Source organism: Crinia signifera, chromosome 6, assembly GCF_055691185.1.
Source record: "Crinia signifera chromosome 6, ASM5569118v1, whole genome shotgun sequence".
Lineage (NCBI taxonomy): Eukaryota > Metazoa > Chordata > Amphibia > Anura > Myobatrachidae > Crinia > Crinia signifera.
Genome location: NC_139222.1, coordinates 135460977 through 135486085, shown reverse-complemented (window position 1 = coordinate 135486085; position 25109 = coordinate 135460977). Strand labels below are relative to the sequence as shown.

The 25109-nt window shown below is 41.0% G+C and overlaps 1 protein-coding gene and 2 pseudogenes across 1 annotated transcript in view; 2 read left to right on the top strand and 1 right to left on the bottom strand.

Moving 5' to 3' along the window:
* JUP (junction plakoglobin) overlaps positions 1-9996 on the top strand; it is a 63665-nt gene extending 53669 nt beyond the window's left edge. The window contains exons 11-15 of the mRNA XM_083147302.1: positions 5350-5500; positions 6283-6404; positions 6912-6951; positions 7142-7293; positions 7762-9996. Coding sequence (XP_083003428.1) covers positions 5350-5500; positions 6283-6404; positions 6912-6951; positions 7142-7278 — 450 coding nt within the window. The 3' untranslated portion in view covers positions 7279-7293; positions 7762-9996. The remainder of the gene's footprint in view (positions 1-5349; positions 5501-6282; positions 6405-6911; positions 6952-7141; positions 7294-7761) is intronic.
* On the bottom strand, positions 1199-1318 carry LOC146011729 (5S ribosomal RNA; annotated as a pseudogene).
* Positions 2655-2774, top strand: LOC146011726 (5S ribosomal RNA; annotated as a pseudogene).
* Positions 9997-25109: the final 15113 nt, after the last annotated feature.

Genomic DNA, 25109 nt, shown 5'->3' with positions numbered 1-25109 from the left:
AGCCTCCTGAATATGCAGATAGAAGAGGAGGGACTGCACAAGAGTTAAACAGCATAATAATAATAATTGTAGATTTTTTTTATATTAATTTAGACACTTTTGAAATAATGTGCTGCACATACTTTTTGTACTGCTTTCGGATCGCATCGCACACACATTGCATGCATGCCGTGAGATGCGATCTAGCCCATAACGTATGCGATTCTCGCAGCGTGTATTGGCACCTTTTTGCCTGCAACATTTTACGGACACAGCACTGAGATGGTGTATGCATACATGTACATGCACCCGAGATCCTCCATAGGATCGCATGTTGCATACGCTCCCACAATCAGGCTGCAGCTTGTTGCAATGGCAATTTGAAAGGGCGCAAAATTTATGGTTTGCAGGAGGGCGCCGGACACCCTAGCACCGGCCCTGATCCAGGTGCTGGATGTGATAACCATGTCTGCTTCTGATGTGAGTACATCTCACAATCTGTACATCTCTATATATGGACTGAAATATGAAATCTGTCCATGAGCTTTTCTCATTTCTAGTAATTTACATGTATTTTACCAACATCTCTGCATCTGCCTCAGACCTTCATTTCCCATACATTTAAACTTCAGGTGAAGCCATTTTATAGCCTATATTTGTGTTTCTGTAACTGTTTACTTTAAAATTAATAGGTTCCTAAATCCTGGCTTTTATATTAGAATTATAGGCCTTATAATTCTGATATACATAAAAAGGAGTGTGGGTTTTTGTTTGCTCAAGGGAGGGCAAACGTAAGACAGAAAAAGAGCTTTGTGGGCGCACTCTTGTATTTTGTAGATATGGAATTAATTTAAAACTTAACTTTTATTACGATCTTTTTAATATATATTGACCAAGGTTAGCAATAGTAAGAGAGAGAGTATAAGGGGTTAGAAAAGGGTATCAATAGTATGACAATTATGAAAGATATAATAAAAATGTAGTGTGATGGCACCTTTCACTTTTCACACTTTACTCTCCATTCAGCGCACTACGTCCTTATCATCATTGACATATGGACAATGTGATTATGGGCGAAAATGAATGGTTTTTGTCACCTACAGGTTCAGCTCACCTGTAGGGGTATAGATTACCCCAGCAACAGTATGTTGGTATTATCACGGCTTGTATTGCTCATGCAGTAGGCGTGTCCAGTGCAATTATCTTAGGGATACCTCTATTTATACCACACCAGATGTTCTTCAGGGGTCCCCCACAAGAGTACTTTTCTGGCCCGTCACTGCTTTGCTTCCAAGTTCGGAACGTATTTGGGCATTTCCAGTGAGGTATGGTGGTATTTACTGAGGTTTTTATTTCCCAGAATAGAGATTGCCTGGTTAACTGCGGATTAGAGCATTGATAGCTGACTGGATACCGAAATTGTGTGGTCACAAATGGATTAGCAGCTAAATATGTATCTCTTCAATAAGTGCTGCAAAAATGACATTACAAGGGGAGAAAAAGAAACATACGGAGGGGAGGGAATGGGGGGAGAGAGATGGGAAGGGAGAGGTGGGGAGGGGAAGTAGTAGCAATTAGTGATACAAGAGGCAAAATTGCCTTATTTGGTATGGATGTTAATTATATTAAATTAAATTGTAGCTGCTATTCAAGTCTGCGGCGTTCAGGGGGTTAAATACCTAAGTACCAGGTATAGCCTGCCTGCTAATTTCTAGTGGTCAAATCCTCTTAACAAGAAAGGGAGTTTGTCCAGTGTCCACAGTTGTATATTACAATATTGCCGATCCCGGCGAAACACGTGTCTAATTGACACCCCAGCGACAGCAGCAGCGGCGTTACCCATACGGAGACCCTCCACTCTGCGACCCCCAACCAGCCGTACCTCAGACCTGCCCGGACACCAAGCGCTGACGCCCGGCGGCGTCCCAGGTACCAGTGTCCTCCAACTGCGTCTGGCAGAGGAGTGACACTTCTGTTCATTCAAAGGAACTGCTACAATTATACGTGTATACATAGTAACCAGTGTATAATCTAATACTGTTAGCCGGTTCCTGCAGTGGCCAGCATCGGAGCTGAGCTACCAGTGGGGCAGCATTGTAGTAATATTTGACTGTGGATACAGGATAACACAATTTCAGTGAATTACAATTGACCATCAATATATAAGCGGACAGGCTATATCTGGCACTGAGGTATTTAACCCTTTGTCGGAGCTGAAATACTTTGTGGGACAGCAATATTGTAATATACAACTGTGGACACTGGACAAACTCCCTTTCTTGTTAAGAGGATTTGACCACTAGAAATTAGCAGGCAGGCTATACCTGGTACTTAGGTATTTAACCCCCTGAACGCCGCAGACTTGAATAGCAGCTACAATTTAATTTAATATAATTAACATCCATACCAAATAAGGCAATTTTGCCTCTTGTATCACTAATTGCTACTACTTCCCCTCCCCACCTCTCCCTTCCCATCTCTCTCCCCCCATTCCCTCCCCTCCGTATGTTTCTTTTTCTCCCCTTGTAATGTCATTTTTGCAGCACTTATTGAAGAGATACATATTTAGCTGCTAATCCATTTGTGACCACACAATTTCAGTATCCAGTCAGCTATCAATGCTCTAATCCGCAGTTAACCAGGCAATCTCTATTCTGGGAAATAAAAACCTCAGTAAATACCACCATACCTCACTGGAAATGCCCAAATACGTTCCGAACTTGGAAGCAAAGCAGTGACGGGCCAGAAAAGTACTCTTGTGGGGGACCCCTGAAGAACATCTGGTGTGGTATAAATAGAGGTATCCCTAAGATAATTGCACTGGACACGCCTACTGCATGAGCAATACAAGCCGTGATAATACCAACATACTGTTGCTGGGGTAATCTATACCCCTACAGGTGAGCTGAACCTGTAGGTGACAAAAACCATTCATTTTCGCCCATAATCACATTGTCCATATGTCAATGATGATAAGGACGTAGTGCGCTGAATGGAGAGTAAAGTGTGAAAAGTGAAAGGTGCCATCACACTACATTTTTATTATATCTTTCATAATTGTCATACTATTGATACCCTTTTCTAACCCCTTATACTCTCTCTCTTACTATTGCTAACCTTGGTCAATATATATTAAAAAGATCGTAATAAAAGTTAAGTTTTAAATTAATTCCATATCTACAAAATACAAGAGTGCGCCCACAAAGCTCTTTTTCTGTCTTACGTTTGCCCTCCCTTGAGCAAACAAAAACCCACACTCAGTTGTTATACTGAAATCGTGGGCGCACCACCAATCTATGACTATCAAAATTTAATTAAAATAGTCCTCATGTTGGTCAACAAAATGAAATAATAATCAACTAATCCACGTCAGTGCGGCTCCAAACCCTACCCCACATACATAAAAAGGAATAAATGCATATTTACGCTAACACTATTAGCTTTGTATAAGTCACTAGTCTGGACCATATACAGTGGGAAAGGGTCACCAGTTCTGAAATGAAACTGTGTTTTTAGCATGATCATAGTATGGGGTTCTTAACTAGAACCTAAGGAATTCCTTAACATATAAGTGGTGGCAAGTTTATAAAGCGTTTCACCCAAAAGTGGGTATTTCAGGGAGTGGCTTATTGTACAATTTGTGAAATGTTAAGAGATAAATGATCTGAACATATTGTATGGAACTCTTGATATAATAATATATTGACTGTGAAGATTCAAGTACACGCACTATGCTTCCCATCACTTTCCTGAACAGGACATAGCCTACTTAATGCACAATTCTTTGGTCAAAAGGCAAAATTCAGTAGCAATGTTGCGGCTACCATATGTAGTGATATGAGCCGCTGACTACCGCAAAGATGTCAAGCGTCACATTACCTGTAATTGCATTAGCCGCTATATGGTCTGCACAAAGGAATTGCACTCATTCTACAAAATAAAAAAATCTTCCTCTTAAATTGATCTTTGTTGGCCTTCTCCACTTAACGACTTTCAAAATTTGCTGACTTTCTATATAAGATAAAATAATACGGTACTCTTTACCTAGAACGGCGCCCGTGATTGGCATCGCGGGCGTCGGGGGTAAAAAATCGTGGCCATCGCATGCACATAAAAAACGGGTGCGACGCGATGCCCGCGATTTTCCCATAGGGATCAATGTTAAAAGTGAGATTGGACGCGATTTTAGTGTTAAATGCCTCAATGCCCGCGATTTTTAGGAAACAATGTTAAATGGGCCACAGAGCCCTAATAGTCCCCCTGAAGTCTTAAATGGCCCCCACAATTTTTAACGCCACCCCAAGATCAACGTGAACCCAAAGCGTGGCGAGCGAGCCCGCGAGGGGCGGCGGTACGCGTCCTCCGACCTTTTCATACCCCCACTATCCACGTCGGCGTGGAGTTGAGAATAGAATAGTGTGGCGAGCCCGAAGCGTGGCGAGCGCAGCGGATACCTGTGAAGCCCGCGAAGGGACGCGTTTACCTGTGAAGGTATCCGCGTCCCCTCGCGGGGCTCGCCACGCTTCGGGCTCGGTGGCTCGCCACACTATTCTATTCTCAACTCCACGCCGACGTGGATAGTGGGGGTATGAAAAGGTCGGAGGACGCGTACCGCCGCCCCTCGCGGGCTCGCCACGATTCGGGTTGACGTTGATCGTGGGGTGGCGTTAACAATTGTGGGGGCCATTTCAGACTTTAGGGTGACTATTTGGGCTCTGTGGCCCATTTAACATTGTTTCTTATGGAAAAATCGCGGGCATTGAGGCATTGAACACTAAAATCGCGTCCAATCTCACTTTTAACATTGATCCCTATGGGAAATCGCGGGCATCGCATCGCACCCGTTTTTTAGTGCATTCGATGGTTGCCGTTCTTGGTAAAGAGTACCAATAATACAATGCAAAATTTTATAAAGTGAGTACTACTACTTCACTATAAGCTGTATGTGTTAATGTATAGCAGGAGCTATGTAACAAAATGCTTGCACACTGAATTGTTTTAAACCTTGTTTTAGTCAGAATAATCTCGATAACTGGCCTGTATCTAACCTTAACTATTAACCAGCATCCCATTTCCTATTCTTAAATTAGCTCCTATATAGTCTGCACAAAGGATTTGCACTCTTTTACGCTACAAATAAATTTTACTTTTTAATGTACTCTTTGGTTGTCTTCTCCGCTTTAGTTACGCTTTGCATACATTGAGGGGTACAGCTTTACCTTTTTTGAGAACTAAATCTGGGGTATGTTTTTACTTTTGGTATTTGCATGGTACTGTCTTATTATTAAATCCACATTACTAGACCTCTTCTGTTCTCACAAATTAATTTCAGCAAGGTTATTAACTGTATACTTTCCTGTCCTTTTACAGCTCCTGTACTCTCCTGTAGAGAACATACAGAGAGTTGCAGCTGGAGTGCTCTGTGAGCTTGCTCAGGACAAAGAGGCAGCTGACACCATTGATGCGGAGGGTGCATCTGCTCCACTTATGGAACTATTGCATTCCCGTAATGAGGGCACAGGTGAGCTGGAACACACTACTCGTATTATAAATGACCAATGCCTTGTACATGGAGGTGAGCGCTGTTTGGTATACACATTTAAATTTATTTTTTACGCGTTTGCACTGATGAGGTGCCAATAAACTAGTCTGATTTGGGCAGATTTTCATCCGATCCCGGTGGCTGGGGTTGAGAAATTGTCCCAAAACGGAGCACTCAGGTCCTGCGCATCGTTCCTGAGCCAGTGGTCGGACTTGCTGCCCGTCTGACCTCCTAGCGGGGGAGAATGTATACATACTCTTTCAGTGGTTCTTGCAGCTGGAACGGTATACTTAGTTTGTGCAATCCTGGAGAGCACCTGGTAAGATAAGACTATGAGGTCTTATGTATTAAGCTGTGGAAAGGTATAAGATGCCAACCCATCATTTCTGAAACACCCCCTGTAACATGGCAGTTAGGCTTGGCTGGTACTTTTATCTAACTGCCATGTTACAGGCTGTTTAAAAAATGACGGGTTGGTACTTTATATCGCTTCACATTTGGTATACAGCTCCCTATATTTATAAACACATACATTTTTCACTGCAGTATCCATACATACAAGTACAGCTCACATTGCAAAGTGAATAAATGTATTTATTATTTTTAATGCACAGTAATTTAGCACACCAGACTTGGTACAGTATTTTCAAAATCCATTGCCATCCATGTCCAGCTTATGGACCAGAACTGTAGTTAACTTTTACCTATATTAGATCCTGTATTCCTCTCTATATAATCTCTAATCCCATTTTATCACCCAGCCACCTATGCTGCTGCTGTCCTGTTCCGCATTTCTGAGGACAAGAACCCAGACTACAGAAAGAGGGTGTCAGTGGAGCTTACTAATGCCATTTTCCGCCAGGACCCTGCAGCCTGGGAAGCAGTAAGTGATCCAGTTTTAATGTGTGTAGAAGGATATACTATTTATTTTATTTAGATCTCCTCCTTTAGTGTTTAAAGATCAGTTTACTTAGTGTGCTTAGACTCAGGGGCGGATTTAGGGATGAGGATGCCCCTAGGCACAACAATAATGTTCGCAACCCCCTCCCTCCTAATTGTAGTATTTTTATTGATTACTTATAAGCCCTCATTTGATAATAGCCAATATAATGGATTTATAAAAAAAAAACACTAAATGTGACATGTTATTTTATTACGGAAACATATTTACGAAGTAGGACAGTTTACAGGGGCAGTATCTGCATGTCCTATCCATTTACACTCTATTTAAGATGGAATATAGTACAGTGGATATTTTGCAGTTATTGGTACATTTTGGGCTGACAGCACTATCACAGGCATCGAAGTGCCGCCCCTAGGCACATGCCTAATGGGATATTGGGCTCTGCTTAGACTGCCTAGTGAATATCTACTTTTCTTCATTTTCTAGGCACAGAGCATGATTCCCATCGGTGACCCTTATCCAGATGGTAAGTAAAATGAACTCCTTTTCACTGCACATACTCTTCATTCAGCTTACTCCTCAATATGCCTTTCCGTTATGTATTATCTTTGGTTGCTTTCTGCCATTATTGATACAAGGTTTTTTGATTAGCATTACTGTCAAATATTCTGATTTAAAATGCTTGTGTGCTAAATGTGCATTTTCTTGCTTTGCAGAAATTGAAAATTATCGTTCTATGTACCCAGAGGACATTCCCTTAGATCATATGGGCGATCTTGAGCCAGACTACGGAATGGAGGCTTACAGTGATCATGGAGGAAGAATAGGATACACCGATAACATGATGGCCTAATTCCACATGCACAAGGTAGTTTTCATCGATACATGCCCATAATCCAGTCATTCCCAGGCCGATTTTATAAAGTTTTAGTTCTAGGTACTAAACATCTACAGTCATTTTTCTTTGTAACATGGTGTTTGACATTCCTTTTAATATTTAAAAAAAATAATTGTACTATCCTATAGCTTTTCAGCGCTTACCAAAGGTGCTCATACCCTGTACAATTGCCGGGTGTGATAAGATGTGCACACATCCCATCGCACAGCTCAAAGTATGTGCTGCATATACTTTTTGTACTAGATTGCATTGCATCTCATTGCATTGCAAAATGTATGCAATGCGATCTAGTCTAAAATTGTATACAATAATTGTACCGGGTATGGGCACCTTAAGCCATGCGCACACATTGTATACTGCTCAGGCAAAGGTTTTGTCTTGCTAGTGAACAGATTTACACTTTGGTTCAGCTCAATTTATATGTTTTTATTTCTCCAGCCCATTACTGTGGAAGAGCATAATCAAGACAGAAGTGCCTACCAAGAACTTGTTCCTGCATCACCTTTACCCAACTTCTCCATTTAAAAAAAAAAAAAAAAGCAAGCTTTTATTTGATGGACTTTTGCATGGGGTCAATTTCTTATATATAACCTCTGCTCAGCCTGAGGGGTACTGCTTTTAGAATGCTGCATATTGGCCTCTCTTCTGGGCATTGAGGCTAATAACCATTCTTCTCCATGCCTCTTAAAATATACATTTTTATGCATTAGCCTTTTTTTTTTATTCTATAGATTTATAAATAGATATAAATGTATTTTTTTTTTTAATATATATAATTTTAACATGCAAAAGGCTTCTACTCAACTTTATTTTTACAAAGATGTGTTTTGTTTTTTTGTTTTTTTTAAGAGATTTCTTAAATGTTTAAAGTGTTTGGTTACCCAGTACTAAAGTGCTCTATTGCCTTGACAATGCCACATTTTAAAGACTTTACCTTTTACTCCTCCTTTGTTATATCTGCAATTCCACAGTAAATTTTCTTGTGACTGGGGTGAATCTCTGTTCAGTGGTAATCATTTTGTGAATAAATGCATTAATTCTTATTTTTGAAATGGTTTTGCAACAGTGTCAGATACATCCATTTCCTGTGCACAGTGGAGTAGTCAAACATATGTAGAAGAATCCAGACTTTCAAATGGCTACCTTCTTTGCATCTGTGATGGCTGTTCTCTGATGCTTATAGCAGTGACCTCATTGTTTTCTTATTGTTGTGCAGAAGAATACCAAAACATTTTACCATGTAGCAAGAGAATTCAACTGGGACATCAGTTTTTAGTTTAATAGATTGTTATTTTTACATTAGTTTTGTCTTAAATCCTGTTGGTTTTTTTTTTGTATGGTTAGGGATCCTATATTAAATACGATAATTACCTGAAATGTTAATGCAGTGTGATTTTCCTGTAGATAGTGGTATCCATATGTGTATGAAGCAGAACTCAAAAATAGTCAACATTTTAGGGTTGTTAGGATAGTCGTGTGTGTGTGTGTGTGGTTTGGTTTTTTCATATTTACCAAAATTTGTTGAGTTTGTTGTTGGTTCATGGTGAGCCTCTGAAACCAGTCACCTAGAGACATCTAAAAAAAATAAAAATGTACACCTTGCGATTTAATCTTTTATTCAGGTTCTTCCCAATTAATGTGGTTCTTTCATAGATGTTTTCTATATCTAGTGATGTCTACATGGTTTTTCTATAACTTTTAGGAGGTCACTGCATATACTACAATATCATTATAATTTTAATGTGGTTTTTTTTTTTTTTTTTTTATCCCTAATGTTTCTTTTAAATGGTTACCACTAAACCACAAGTGAAATGCTTTTTTTGTAGGGACGGGGTATATCTTTGTGCAAGTGCTACTGCTTTCATCCACATTGCTGGATTTTGAAAAATGTATATCAAATTCAGGTTGTTTTTTATAGCCTTGGTTTGTTTTCTTTGTTTTTCCATGCTCTGCCAACTTATTTTTCATAAAGGTTTTTTTTTCTCTTTAATTAAACCAAAGTATATATAAGCATTTAAATGTGCAAGTAATATTAATTCCCATGTTCTTAAGTTTTGGGAGGTTTTTTTTTTTAATAGAATTTAAGTTTTTTGTAAACAAAGTACAGTTAAATCTAATCATGCACGCACTAGACTGAGTGAAGACAGTGGACACAGCCATATTGTTCATTATCTCACTGTGTAGGCAAAATGTGCACTTTACAATATATTTTTTAAGAAATTTCAGGACTTTAAGATGTTAAAATCATCGTACAGAAGTGTTGAGCTGTTGGGGCATATTATAAAGTGGAGTTTTTTTTCTCCCCACTGCTGATATTTGATACGGTTGGGTGTCTATTCTGTGGCTGCTTTGGTTTAAAAACAAAAGAAAAAAACATTCCTCTTACATGAATATTCTAGTGGTAAAATTACTGAATACTTGTCATGTCTTGTATGTATATATATATTTTCCCTTTCCAGTTTCATATAAATCTGTTTTGGCAATAAATCTAACCTGCTTTGTGTTCAACTTTTATTTTGGTTTATTTTATTCCTTAACTTTTTTTCCATTCATATTTAAGAATGACTGAGACTTGGATTAAAACTTACCTTTTTTACTGTAAAATTTGTATACACACAAAGCAGCCAATAAAACAAATAAAACATTTTTTTTCTTCCTGCTAAATTTGTTACACTTTCGATTTTCATGTCGGATTCTTTCCTGAGTGCTACTAATTTTATATTTGTTTGATATACAGCCATTTTGTGGGTGGAAAGAAAAAAGCGTTCTCCTGCAGCAGTTTCAGCATGGTTCCATGACTATAATATGCAAAAAAGTTTCCAGGACACTTTCAAATTTGTTGGTGCCTGACGACAATTTAAAACATTTTCACTGTTGAGCTGCATATGTAAATTATTATACAGTGACTAGCCTGCACACTGGATTTCAGCAATCTTGGATTGTGAACTATAAAATTTATTTTTCTTTAGTTTCAACTCTACTGGAGTTGCCTATCCACCACCCAAATTAGAAACCTGCAAGATAAAAATATTTTATACACTTTAACCACTAATAAACTTGACTAAATCATGTACAGAGGGAGGATAAAAGAGGTTGAAAAATAGAACCTTGGGGGAAACCACTGTTAATGCAAGTAGTAGTAGTAGTAGTAGTAGCAGCAGAAGGAGAGGAAACAAAACCATTAAAATTTTATGTATGGTAAGACTGATTCTACAGAATATCATGTAAAACATAGTATCCTGTATTGAAGCAGGAATAGGAACTTGACATTAGAGTGGTTTTCTATGGTAACAAGGACACCTGAAATGGCCAATAAATTTTATATTTTTCTTCCTACATCTGGGGGGACACTTTATACATGGGATTAGAGTGATGTTAAGGAATTGGTACTTAATGAACTACACTTTTAGCTCAATGAATTCTACTACCCTCTACACCCCAAACAGCCCCTCTGTTTTTGATTAAGTGCTTGGTCTGTATTTTGTTAGGGGGAAGGAGTTTTTTTAGATTTCTCCTCTTGTCATGTGTGGATTTTATTTTGAGCTGCTCTCTATTCTCCCTTACTGCTGAACACTGTGCTTATGGTAGAAAATAGAGGGCATCTCCTTACTTTGGGGCATTTCTAGGTAGGCTGGGATGTGACCGGTAGAGCTGGACAGCTTATCCTCATCCACCATGACAAAATGTTTGAAGATTTTCAACTTGCTGTGACCAAGAAGACCGCGGTGATCCCATCACAGGATCAGCCACATTGATGTATGCGCTTCCCAATAACCAGCATAGCTTTTCCACATCTACCTATGGAACAGAAAAAAACTGCCACTCTTGTTACTTTTCAATCATCTCTCATAGCTTCACTCACCTGTTTACACGTCACACCTCTAGGCGTCGCCTGGTAAATAAAAAGGGGAACTTGCTGCACAGATAAGCGAGGGCAGGGGGGCTAGGCTGCTGTTCCGCTCCCAACAAGTGGTTCTTATAGGCACCTGCCTAGTGGTAAATCCACCACTCACTATTAGAAACTATCTTGTACTCCTGGTATAGTAGGGCAACATCCCAAACTGCTGGAAGAGACCACATCATCGCTCAAGTGCTGCAATGTGAAGTCCTGGTATCCTTCAGCATCAGAGGCAGAGTTTCCACAAAGAAACCTAGGCACCGGCATAGGGCCCAGGGGGTCTTAATGGGCCCCATAAAGATATCCTTGCCATCCAAAAAAAACATTCCCAGAAGAGCATTGCATAACTACCAGGCGACATTATATCACATGGATCTGCCCACACAAGTCCCTTTTTGATAGGACAAAAAAAAATGCATGGACACACAAAATGGTTTCATCCACAGTATGTGGGCAGTCAGTTTACTTTAAATGTGACAGTTATTAGGCCTACTTCCAAAAGCTCTAAAGTCTGATACAGCATATTTGTATCAGATGCACATTTATCGATACGGTGTACGTGCCAAAAAATGATGCGTGCTGGCTGAAAAAGTATATTGCAAAGGATTGTTGGAGAGGGGTGGGCCCCAAACCGGTCTGTTGATGAGGCGCCATGATGTCTAAGTTGGCACTGGATGCTGATCAATCTGTATAAGAGAAAATTAGAGTAAAGGGAGTAGTATGGTTTCTATATACATGCAACTAGCTTGATGATGATGTTTGTATGATTAGAATTTGTAGGATGTTAAAAACTGCTACTACTGTTGGTGAAAAGTCAATACATCCTAAACAGAACTGGTCTTTGTGCATTTAATGTACCATTATTTGTATTTAACAATTTAGAAAACGCATTTAAACCTGAAATAACCACCTTATTTAAAAGTTCAATGCAATCATGAGTTGCATATTACCGATAAATCCCTTTCTACGATGGTACAGGGGACACTGGAGTTAAAGATAGTGGTGTATAGATAGGTGGATGAGTGTAGCCCCTTTAATTTGTGTATGACTGGCTCCTCCTCCCCCTAGTTTTAGAACTAAGCCTGAAAGATGGCAGGCTAGAACAATTAGGAATACCACCAGAATAGAAATATATGAACCTTAAACATGTACGCAGTAAAGCAATACACAAGGCGGGAAAAGAAACCAGTGCTGGGTGGGAGAATGCACCTGCAAAACAGTACGGCCAAACTGAGTTTCTTAAGCTACAATGGTATGAAACTGGTAAAAATAAACAAAGGTGTTCTGGCCTGACCAAGTGGCTGGGTAACCAAAGCCCCCCTGGCAGCAGCCTAGAAAGAACCAGCTGAAAATGTGAAATGGAAAGTGCTGGAGGATGAGATTTAGCCAGTTAAGCATGCCTGTTTATCATTCTTTTCCAGCGCAGCATCATAAAGGACAAACAGAGCATCAGATTTTTGACACAAATTAGTTTGGTACACATAGATCTTCAGAACCCTACAACATACAAACAATGGGAGGATAAATCCGTCAAGGGAACAAGAACCACAATAGGTTGGTTTGTGTCAAATACCGAATGCACCTTCAGAAGAAAACAGACCTAGTGTGTGATTCTGCTCTGTCTTCATGAAACACTATATAAGGAAAATGGCAGGCTAAAGGCCCTTATTCATATCTGATCACAGTACAAATTTGTTCTCAAAATGGCCAAAACCATGTGCACTACAGGTGGGGCAGATGTAACAGGTATAGAGGGAGTTATTTTGTTTCTGTGCAGGGTAAATACTTGCTGCATTACGCTGCAATTTAAATTTCAGTTTCAACACACCCCACCAAATTTAACTCTCTCTGCACATGTTACATCTGCCCCACCTGCAGTGCACATGGTTTTGTCCATTTTAAGAATACATTTGTACTGCTATCAGATCTAAATAAGGGCCAAACTCCAAAACCTTCCATGCCAAGGCCATGTATAATTATTATTATTATTTTTTATTAAGAAAAAGTATTCCCAATTCGGGGCACTCACTGGACTAATATTTGTGTCATTTATCCTTTAGAGCAGGGCTGGGCAACACCGGCCCTCCAGATGTTGATGAACTACATATCCCAGCATGCCTTGCATCAGTTTCAGCATGGCCACATAGCAAAACGAATGCAAAGCATCCTGGGATGTGTAATTTATTAACATCTGGAGGGCCGGTGTTGCCCAGCCCTGCTTTAGAGTGTCCACCGCCAAATATGTCATTTAAAATGTAACTGATTAATATTGCCTTTAAAATTGCTAAGAGACGAGTATGCCATAGCCAGAAGAAGGACTGTCTTCCATATTAGAAATGTCATCCTTGTCTGATGATGTGGGAAACTGTTTTTGAGGGGAAACATTCTGAAGAAATGTGGGATACTAAAAAATGTACTCAAATCATTAACTATTAAATACATTCCTAAAGTCAAGAAGGGTAAATTCAATTAAAAAAAAGCCACCATAGTTGGACAAAAAAGTTAGGTCAGCAATCAACAATAAAACAAGCATTTAAATTCTTAAAAAAATAACTTAAATGAGGAGGTGTTCACCAATTACAAAGAATCAAACAAAATTTGCAAAGGGGCAATCAAAGTAGCTAAAAGGGATTATGAAGAGTGCATAGCCACTAACCCCAAGAAGTTTTTCAAATACATAAATAGTAAACTTATAATTAAGGACAACATAGGCCCAGTAACTGATATCACTGGAAAAGGTTATACCAGTGGTAGCCAACCCTAGCCCTCGAAAGCTACCAACAGTGCACATTTTCCAGACAACCTAGCTGCTGCACAGCTGCACTCATTAATCACTGACACATTTTAAAAGATACACAGATGGAGCTAATTAGCTCACTTGTGATTCTGTGAGGAGACCTGCAAAACATGCACTGTTGGTAGCTCTCGAGGACTAGGGTTGGCTACCCCAGGGTTATACGGAGGATAAGGGAAAAGCAGAAATGTTAAATTAGTTCTTCTCATCAGTGTTTACTAAGGGAGAGCAGACTGTGGAACACACACATACCACAAATGGGATAAACAAGCCGGACCTCAATATTGATTTCTCTACTGAGGAAATATTATTGAGGCTCCGCAAAATCAAAACAAATAAATCACCTGGGCCAGATGGGATTTATTCTAGGGTACTAATGGAATTAAGGGAGGAATTAGCTTCCACTCTACATTATACCTTTGATAATTCACTATCATCAGGAAAGGTACCAAAAGACTGGAGAATAGCAGAGGTAGTGCCATTATTCAAAAAAGGAGGATCCTGCTAATTACAGACCTGTTAGTTTAACATCAATAGGGGGTAAACTATTTGAAGGATTTTTAAGAGATGGTATTAAGGAATATTTAGACCTTCATAGTTTACTCAGTAATAACCAGCAGGGGTTCGTGAAAAATCGTTCATGACAAACTAATCTACTTGGTTTCTATGAAGAGCTTAGCTAAAACCTTGATAATGGAAACGCTGTAGATGTGATTTTCCTAGATTTTGCTAAAGCCTTCGACACTGTACCACACAAGAGGTTGATAAATAAAATGGAGGACCTGGGATTAGGGGCAAATATCTGGTAGATGGGTAGGGAACTGGCTGTGTAATAGAGAACAAAGGGCCTTATTTTGGTTCATTCTTTCTGACAAAATCCTTCTTAGATGGGCAAAACCATGTGCACTGCAGGTGGGGCAGATGTAACATGTGCAGAGAGAATTAGATTTGGGTGGGGTTTCACTTCAAAGTGAGATCTATATTGCAGTGTAAAAATAAAGCAGTCAGTATTTTCCCTGCACAGAAACAAAATTACTCACCCAAATCTAATTCTCTCTGCACATGTTACATCTGCCCCCCTGCAGTGCACATGGTTTTGCCCATCTAAGAAGGATTTTGTCAGAAAGAATGAACCAAAATAAGGCCCAAAGAGTGGCCATGAACAGTGCCGTTTCAAATATGATACCAGTACTAAGTGGAGTGCCACAGGGTTTGGTTCTGGGGCCCATTTTATTTAACATTTTTATTAACGATATTGGGATGGGGTAACTCAGCAATGTATCCATCTTTGTGGAAGATACAAAACTGAGCAGAGTTATTAAATCATCAGAAGATGTCACCACACTTCAAAATGATCTTGACAATCTAGATGAGTGTGAAAAAATGTGGAAGATGAGGTTCAATGCGGACAAATGCAGGGTCATGCACCTTGGGAGACATAACCAGTGTGCTATTTATAACCTAAGGGAGGATGAATTGGGTAGATTAAGCAATCTGGGACTATTTACACTAGAGAAGAGATGTTTAAGGGGGGGACATGCTCAATATGTATAAATACATTAGGCGCCAATATAAGGAACTGTCAAACACCCTTTTTTCTTCTAGACAGGAATCTAGGACACAAGGGCATGAGTATAGATAAGAAGAAAAAAAAAAAAAAAAGATTTTGTTCATCTAGAAGAAAATAAATTCTTTACAGTCCGAACAGTCAAACTTTGGAACTCTCTTCCTGAAGAAGCGGTGTCAGCAGACACTATAAATATGTTTAAAATAAGGTTGGATAAACATTTATTGGTTAAAAACATCCACGGTTACGAATAAGTAACAATCTGTCTTTAAAATATCGGAACATACTATACAACAAGGGATAAACTATTATAAACATACTGTAAGTTGAACTAGATGGATGCAAGTCTTTATTCAGCACCACCTACTATGTAACTATGTATGTTCCTTATCCTTTGCAGCAGGGCTCTCCTACCTCCAAGTCTGTCTGTTCTTACCCAGTTTGTTTTCATGTGATGCGATTTTTCATTGTAAAGACCCAATTTTTAATTGTATAGTCAGTCACCCATGGGTGATTTCATACCCCCACTATCCAACTACGCATGGAGTTGATTTTATATAGTGTGACGAGCGCAGCGAGCCCCCGAGCCTGAAGTGTGGTGAGCGCAGCGAGCCCCACTGGGGAAGCAAAATACATGTAAAGTAATCCGCATCCCCCCGCGGGGCGCGCTGCGCTCGCCACGCTTCGGGCTCGGTGGCTCGCTGCGCTCGCCACACTATATAAAATCAACTCCTTGCGTAGTTGGATAGTGGGGGTATGAAATCACCCATGGGTGACTATACAATTAAAAATCTGGTCTTTACAATGAAAAATTGCATCGCATGCCTTAAGTAGTGGCATGCAATGATAAAATCGGGCGCCCAGATAATACACAAGTACCCCTGACTAAAATAGAGTGGTGGCCTGGATCTACATCTAACACATCACGGTATGGGGAGCACATTATCCACATGCTCACCTTTTCCCTGAGTGTATGCAACGTGATACCATCCACACCTTCTCTGCCATAAGTACCTACAGCACTTTCCCACAACGGCATATCAAAACACATGAAAATTTTACCACTAATAGACACCAATGCATACAAATTAGAGTAATATTCTAAGAAGCAAACTAAGTTATATGAGACTATTCCAATTGATCTTCTCATTCAATCCCTTGGGGGATATTGTATCTAGACGGAAGATCCATTCTGATTCCTTAATCAATATTTTTTTTCTCTGTTGACACCTCTTAGTGACTCAGGTATCATTATCAATAATAAAATGCTTGAAACCAGAAATAGAGTAACCCATAGTTTTAAAATGACATGCCACCGGTTGATTGACCTCTCTCCCTTTCAACCAGAGATTAATTGCCGACCGGTGGAGCGCCATTCTTTCACGGAATGAATGGATCGTATGCCCCACGTAGAATAAACCACATGGGCAGACAATCACATAAACAACATGTGTGGTCTTGAATGTAAAAACTGATCTGATATAAAACATTTTTTGGGTGTGGGGCTGTTTAAATTCTTTACAGCTAATCATATGTTTGCACGTCTCACAGGACACGCAACTGTAACAGCCAGGCGGTTTAGTATAGGTATTCTATTCAGGGGCCTGGGAATACCCATCCCAGTAACATCAGTCTTGATAAGCCTATCCCTAAGGTTGGGACCTCTGCAAAAGAGTGGGCTGTTTGTGTCAGCAGTGCTGTGCTGTGGGCTGTTTGGGTCAGCTGGCAGCAGGATCAGCATGAGCATCTCACTGACAGCACGAAAGCTCATGCTGAGCCTGCTGTCAGCACAGCACATGCTGTAGGTATGTGCTGCTGCTGCTGCTGCTGCTGCTGCTGAGGGGGGGCGATAATAACACTTCCCCCTCGACTTTAAAGTGTGTTTTCATCCCCTAAATGTATTGGGGCCCTGGCCTAATCATGGTAGGTAGCCATGCCTACCACAATTAGGCCACATGCCAAAACTTTACCGGGGCCCTCTCCGCTGCCCTGATGTCGGCAGTTAGAGCAAGCTGTGCTGTGGACTACTACTCTGATGTGTGCTAAACCTTTTTAAGACCATTTTTGTTTCAATTTAAATATAACCATTTCACAGACAGTTCTAATACAGATAAACCCAATTTTGTATATATATATATAATTACTATTTATTTTGTGAATGACACACATGTACACCATGTCTTTGTGCTCACCATTTATTATATTAATGTAATCTAAAATGTGATCTGAACTTCTCCCAATCTGTAAGTTGCTATGTATATTACATTGCATTATCCTGTGCTATTGCTGCAGAAAATACACACTACTATACAGTCTTTAAGTATGAGGTCATCAAGGTGTGGCTCTGGGTGCGGTTATAGAATAGCATTATGAAAGCAATTGAACACACAGGACAGGTACTGTTAGCATTTTGTGAAAAACTGTTCCATACCCTTTAATTCACTTCTCTTTTTTTTTTAGTTTTCTAAATATACTTTTAATGGGAAATGCGATCTGGACAAATTTATTAAAAAACAAAGTGAAAAAAATCTCATCAAAAATCAGACTTCTGTCCGATGGACACACAAGCTGATCTCTATGTAAAAATATTTCATGAATAAATAAATGAATGAAATTTAAAAAAACAAAACTATACGGTACTTGTGTATTTGCAGGGCGCCCAATTAGCATATGTATGCTAGCGTAGGGAAATCGCATTGCACGGCCCGTTTTAGTGCCGTGTGATGCGATGCGATCTCAGTAGTTAATATGGTATGGACGTTAGGCAGTTAGCGTACCTGTGCTTTCAGAATCAGCATAGACTGCGCAAATAGCGTAGTCAGTCAGAACTTGCGTAGTGTTCCCGGTCCCTGTCAGATTCAGTCAGAGCTGACTGACAGTAATGGCTGCATCAGGGAGAGCAGAAAACGTGAAAGAAGTGACAGTAATGGCTGATTAACCTGTGAGCATGTTCACCTTGCCAAAGACAGAGGAGGAGGCAGTTACTTTTTTCCAGCAGCACAATTTGCTTTCAGTCATAAAAAATTGTGTGAACGGGCACCCTATGTGCCTATCGATGAAAGAATGCATGTGGCGCTGCCACATTAAAGCCTGTCGCAAGAAGGTGAGCCTCAGAGTGGCGCATTGGTTCCCGGGGTGCCGTTTACCCTTCCTGACCATTGTCCGCTTTATATATTTCTGGGCAGAGGAGCGGACAACTGTAACTTATTCTGAGCGTCAACTGCAGTTGTCTAATAAAACTACATTGCAGTATAATAGTTTAATGCGTGAGGCCTGCACTATGGACTTAATTACACAGCCCCATCGGCAAATTGGTGGTCCCGGCAAGATAGTCGGACGAAAGCCTGTTTGTGAAACTCAAAAGCCATGTGGGACGGATGCTGCCTCAGGAGTGGATCTTTGGAGGGATTTGCAGGGAGACTGGTGACTGCTTTGTGACTCCAGTCGAGAAGCGTGATGCCACTACATTGATGGCCGCCATCAATAAATTTGTAGAACCAGGAACAATGATTTATTCTGATTGCTGGCGGGCCTACAATATGGAGCAGCTTGTGCAGGCCAGATATGAACATGTTTGTGTGAAGCACAGATTTCACTTTGTCGACCCGGAGTCAGGTGTTCACACCCAGAACATTAAGCGGTTGTGGGGGGCATGTAAATCGCGCAACAAGCGCCAAAGAGGCACGTCACGCAAACATTTAGACTCCTACCTGCAGGAATTTATGTGGCGGAAGACTCTGGGCGCTAATAATGCGTTTTTCCGCATTCTGCATGCACTTGCGCTGCTTCCGCAGGCCAATGCACAGTGTGAAGAGTGACTGTTATTATTGTTTTTTTTTTCAGTATTCATGTTCTTTTACTTGATTTCTGGTTATAAATGTAATTAATTAATGTGATATTTTATTATTAATTATTAAGTAAATTTCAAGTTAATCGTTAACACATGTCGTCATTACTGTGTCAGATGTATGATATAGCAGGTGTGAATTGTCCCTAAAACACCCCCACTATCCACGCCACCCCGAAGCGTGGCGAGCGCAGTGAGCCCTGCGCGGGGTGGCGGAACGCATCCTCCCGACCTTTTCATATCTCCACTATTCACGTCGGCGTCGAGTTGATTTTATAAAGTGTGGCGAGCACAGCGAGCCACCGAGCCTGAAGCGTTGCGAGCCCCACGAGGGGACGCTGAATACATGTAAAGTAATCCGCATCCCCTCGCCACGCTTTGGGCTTGGTGACTCGCTGCGCTCGCCACACTATATAAAATCAGCTCCACGCCAACGTTAATAGTGGGGGTATGAAAAGGTCGGGAGGACGCGTTCCACCGCCCCTCACCACGCTTCGGGGTGGCGTGGATAGTGCGGGGGGGGGGGCCCAAAACCTCATTGCATGTCATAGAAGTATAGTGACTTGTGTATTTTCACAGCGCCCACTAAGCTATTTGATTAGTGGGCTATTCTGCGTAGGAAAATCACATCGCATCGCATGGGCCATTGTAAGTGCCGATGCCAATTGTATTTATATTGTATAGGGTGTACAATGCCATTAGGTATAAAATAATGACATACAATGAGGTTTTAGGCACCCCCCCACTATACACGCCACCCGAAGCGTGGCGAGCGCAGCGCGCCCCGTGAGGGGTGGCGGAAAGCGTCCTCTGACCTTTTCATACCCCTACTATCCACGACGGCGTGGAGTTGATTTTATATAGTGTGGTGCGCGCAGCAAGCCACCGAGCCGAAAGCGTGGCGAGCGCAGCGTGCCCCGCGAGGGGACGCGGAATACATGTAAAGTAACCCGCATCCCCGCACGCTGTGCTCGCCACACTATATAAAATCAACTCCACGCCGACAGTAGGGGTATGAAAAGGTCGGAGGACGCACTCCGCCGCCGCTCGCCACGCTTCGGGGTGGTGTGGATAATGGGGGAGGGGGGTGCCTAAAACCTCATTGTATGTCATTATTGTATACCTAATGGCATTGTAAACCTTTGTAAAACATTGTTCAGGTGCGATGCAATGCGATGCGATTCCCCGGGGCTAAGACAACAGTAAATATATTACATAGGAAAATCACATCGCACGGCCGTTACAATGGCCCATGCGATTCAATGCGATTTTCCTAAGGTACCGTAAGTAAGAAACTTGGGCGCCGTGATAATACACAAGTACCGAAGTATATTGTAAAGTTAATGGCATCTCACCCTATAAAATCGCGTGCGATTTTGCGTGCGGTGCGATCGCATGCGATGCGATGCGATCGGCCCATGGCAAGAGAGCAGTGAATAAATTACATAGGAAAATCGCATTGCATGCAACGCACGGCACTAAAACGGGACATGCAATGTGATTTTCTTACGCAGAATAGCCCACTAAGCAAATTGCTTAGTGGGCACCCTGCAAATACACAAGTACCAACTATACTATCCTCCTCAGGGTCTGCTGATTGGTTCATGAATTGGGAAGCAGGAGCAGGATAGGGCTGGCTGTACATAGCACACTTCTGCATCATCTTCTATGAAGTCATGGAAGGTGTCACTGGAACTATTTAAAGTATACGTTGCTTTAGAAAAATACTTTTTTACACAAATGTTTAATAGAAAAATTTTTGTCTACTTAACTAACATTCTTATATAAATCAGTACTGTATACATGCTATATAGGTACAGTCCTTAGCAGGCCACTGGAGGGCATACTTGCAACAATTTCTGAATTTTAATGCTAAAGACTGGGTTATTATTTGTGCGGATGAGCAACTAAATAGCTTGTTTAATATTTATATAAATTAGAATATTTTTTTTTTACACTTTATTCTAAAAAGATATTCATGTATGTTGTTCCCCTATAAATAAATAAAAAATACTATTGGTTTTAAATTTTAAAATCTGGTTCCTGCATTGCATATTGGTCATGTGTGTGACACATACGCTGATTTAAGTGCCCTCAGAAAATAATCCTTAACTTTTATCTAACCCCGTTTGTACTCAAATCATCTGTTTTTCAACAGTACCTTCCACATTTACCCTCCTTTTAGTATTTACTTTGCTGCATTTATATCATTGTACGTATAAAGTATATATGTGACTATAAACTCAATTATTTGCTTCTGAGAGTATATGTTGTGATTTATAAGATAAATCCACTTTTTATAGTTCTTATTGTTTTATAGTTAAGAAATTGCAGATTCACATAAAATCTTAACGGTGTTTGCCTTATGAAACACTTAATATTAGGATATAATGGAGAAGATGTACTAAGCCTTGAAAAGTGACAAATGGGACAGTTAAATGGGCCTGACTATACGCATGTGCAGGGCAGCTGTGTGAACATTCGCACAGAGGGGGGCAGGCAGTGAGTGGACAGGGGGATGGCGCATGGGGACACCCAGCGTTTCCTCGGTGTGCCCACAAAAATGGTTGTGGTGCTCAGTAAAACGCTGGGCGTTCCCATGAGCATGCAGGCATGGCGATGCCTGCAAGGGGTGGGCGGCTGACATCACATGACGTCAGGGCCCGCCCAGTTTTCGGACATTTCCGAGCCAAATAAAAAAAAGTATAGACTGATTTTATTTGCTTAAAAAAGGGAGAGATCATGTGTGAGCGTACATATCCATTTGCATGCCGCAGGGACCTTCATTGCACGGTGGGGTGCAGGCGTTGGTTTACCTGGCAGGCGGCATTAACCCGACCGCTGCTGAGCAAGTGAAGCTGAATCAGGCCCAAAGTACCAGTTACTGCCATGTCACAGGCTATTGTCAAATAATGGGTCTAATTCAGTCCTGAACACTAATCTGCAAAGCTGCAGATGACTGCAAATAGATAGCAGCCACCCAGACAACCCGCCCTATGTAAATTTGCAAGAGAAATGCGAATGGATCGCTATTACTTGCAAATCTATAGGCAATTTACAAACCTTCAAATGATTTGTCTGCCCAAATGTGACTAAGTCTGACCCTTCCACAGCTCTGAGACTGATAAAGGGTGATCTAGGCTGGCGCTGATGTCACAGACCCTGCCTTAAACCGCCTGAGCACCCCTGTGTTTTTTGGTCACACGCGCAAAATGGCAGGTTTCTACCCAAACACGCAGACTTCCTGTCAGTCAACCTCCAGACACCTAGTATTTACAATTTATTTCTGATGCTATTTGGGCTTGTGAATGCGCAATGTATACGGTATGCATGTGCAGTCATTCGATTATCACTCAATTTGTGAATTCGCTTATCAGCAATCAACTCTGAATCAAGCCCAATGACAGGAGTTGGTTGGATGTTACTATAAAAACAGAATTTCATGGCAGATTAGAACCACTCACCCCATCTAAGCTACCCCTTTTGTTTTTACCTCAAACCCTATTTGATCCTTATTTCTTTGTAAGGATATCATTATGTCTATTCCATGCATGTTTAAATTGCTCCACTGTATATGCCTCAAGCACCTCTGAAGGGAGGCTATTCCACTTGTCCACTACCCTTTCTGTGAAGTAATTTTTCCTCACGTTTCCTCTGAACCTACCTCCCTCCATTTTTAACACGTCATCCTGTTCTAATACTTTCCTTCATTTGAAGAATGCTTCCCTCCTGAACCTTGTAAAAACCCTTGATATATTTGAACATTTCTACCATGACAAGCTGAGAGGGGGCTGGAGGGACACAGAGAAGCTGTTGAAGGGAAACTAGCGGTGAGCTACTGAAGTGACAGAGACGTGTATAAGGGACACAACTGTGGGCACAATAAGGGGCCCTACAATTGTATAGATTGTATGCCTTAATTAAGGCATACAATCTTATGCGATGGGCGCCGTGCTAGGAAATAAGTACCAAATACTCATACTAGTAGGGCCCCTTACGGATGCATAAGATCCATGAGATCCATAAGATGAGATCCATAAGATGCGATATTGTACATACAATTAAAAATCTTTTCAATTGTATAGATTGTATATCTCGTCGATCTCGTCCATGCACAAACACATAAGATGCATGCAATGCTTGCGATATCGTCCTGACACATACAATCTAGATCGTGGGCGCCGTTTTAGGAAATAAGTACAGAGTATTTTGTGTAAAGGGGCATTACTGTGGGCATTATGTGCATAAGTGGCACTTTGTGGGCATTTTGTGAATAAGCAGCGCTACTGTGGGCATCATTATTTATTTTTGTTTTGTTTGTTTGGGAAAGTCAAATCTGCGCTCTTAGCTGCCTGTATTCCTTTCAAAAAGAAGGAGACCACCTAGTCTCCCTAGAATGTACAAAACGTAGAAAAGGAATTTTGAAATCAGAATATGGGCGCTAAATAGAAGTGAAGGAGAGGAAAAATAATAAAGAGAAGGAGTACTAGCTTCTCTTTATTATTTTTCCTCTCCTTCACTTCTATTTAGCGCCCATATTCTGATTTCAAAATTCCTTTTCTATGTTTTGTATCATTATTTATTTGTTGGCAGTTTTTAATATAGTGCAGTCAATTATGTTGCATTACAATTGGAAACAGTGGTACAACAACCTGGATATTTACTGACAGTTAAAAAGGTAGGAGGGCCCTGCTCACAAGCTTACAATCTATTATATCATTAAAAGGGGCACTACTATTGTGGGCATTATGTATAAGGGACACTTGTGTGGCATAACCGGTATAAAGTCTACTACTGTGTAGCTTTACAAAATGTGAATAAGGGGCACCATTGCGTGTTGTAACGTGAATAAGGGGCACTACAATTTAATGTTATATGAAACAGGGACACTACATGTGGTATAATGTGAATAAGATTGTGCTGTGTGGCATAATTTTAATAGGGATACTATTGTGTGACCACACCCCTTCCTTGTAAGCCCACTATTTCTTTTTATGGTATGGTAGGTAGGACACACATTTATAGTTTGCAGGGGATTCTAAAAACCCTACCACTGGCACTTCCTTCACCTAATGGGATTAAGGGCGTAGATGGCAGGGGAAATGAGTTCCTGGACCACTTTAAGCCCTGTACATGACCATTGCATGTTAAAGTCCCCTTCCACTTGTGCGATTTGGGACCTTTTCATCTGACTCCAAGGCACTGGGCTGAGTAATCAGATGAAAAGGGCCCAAATGTGGCCCCAAATCAGATGATAAGGGCCCACATGTTTGCATGTGTTTAACCTCAGACTCTGATCCGATGCGCAGTTCCATGCACATTGGATTGGAGTCGGAGATTGTCAGTGCTGCACCAAGGATCCATCGGATCCTGCAGCGGATTGCATGCGATATGACTTTTTCCCCTTTTGCAGATAAAAGTCAGTCTACACTTTTATCCTGGCTGGAGATGGCCAAATTCAGGACAGGGGCTGACGTCATGTGATGTCAGCTGCCTGCCCCAAGCAGCATTTCTATAGGCACACCCATAAAATGCAGGCTGTTTCCCTGCTTCCGCCCTCCCATAGTGGAGCGGACACCCAGTGTAGAAACTCATTGAAGGTGTTCGCTCAGGGGGTTTGTACATGCGCAGACCCCCACCATCAGCTAGGGGACCTAATTTGGCCCGTAACAAGCAGGTC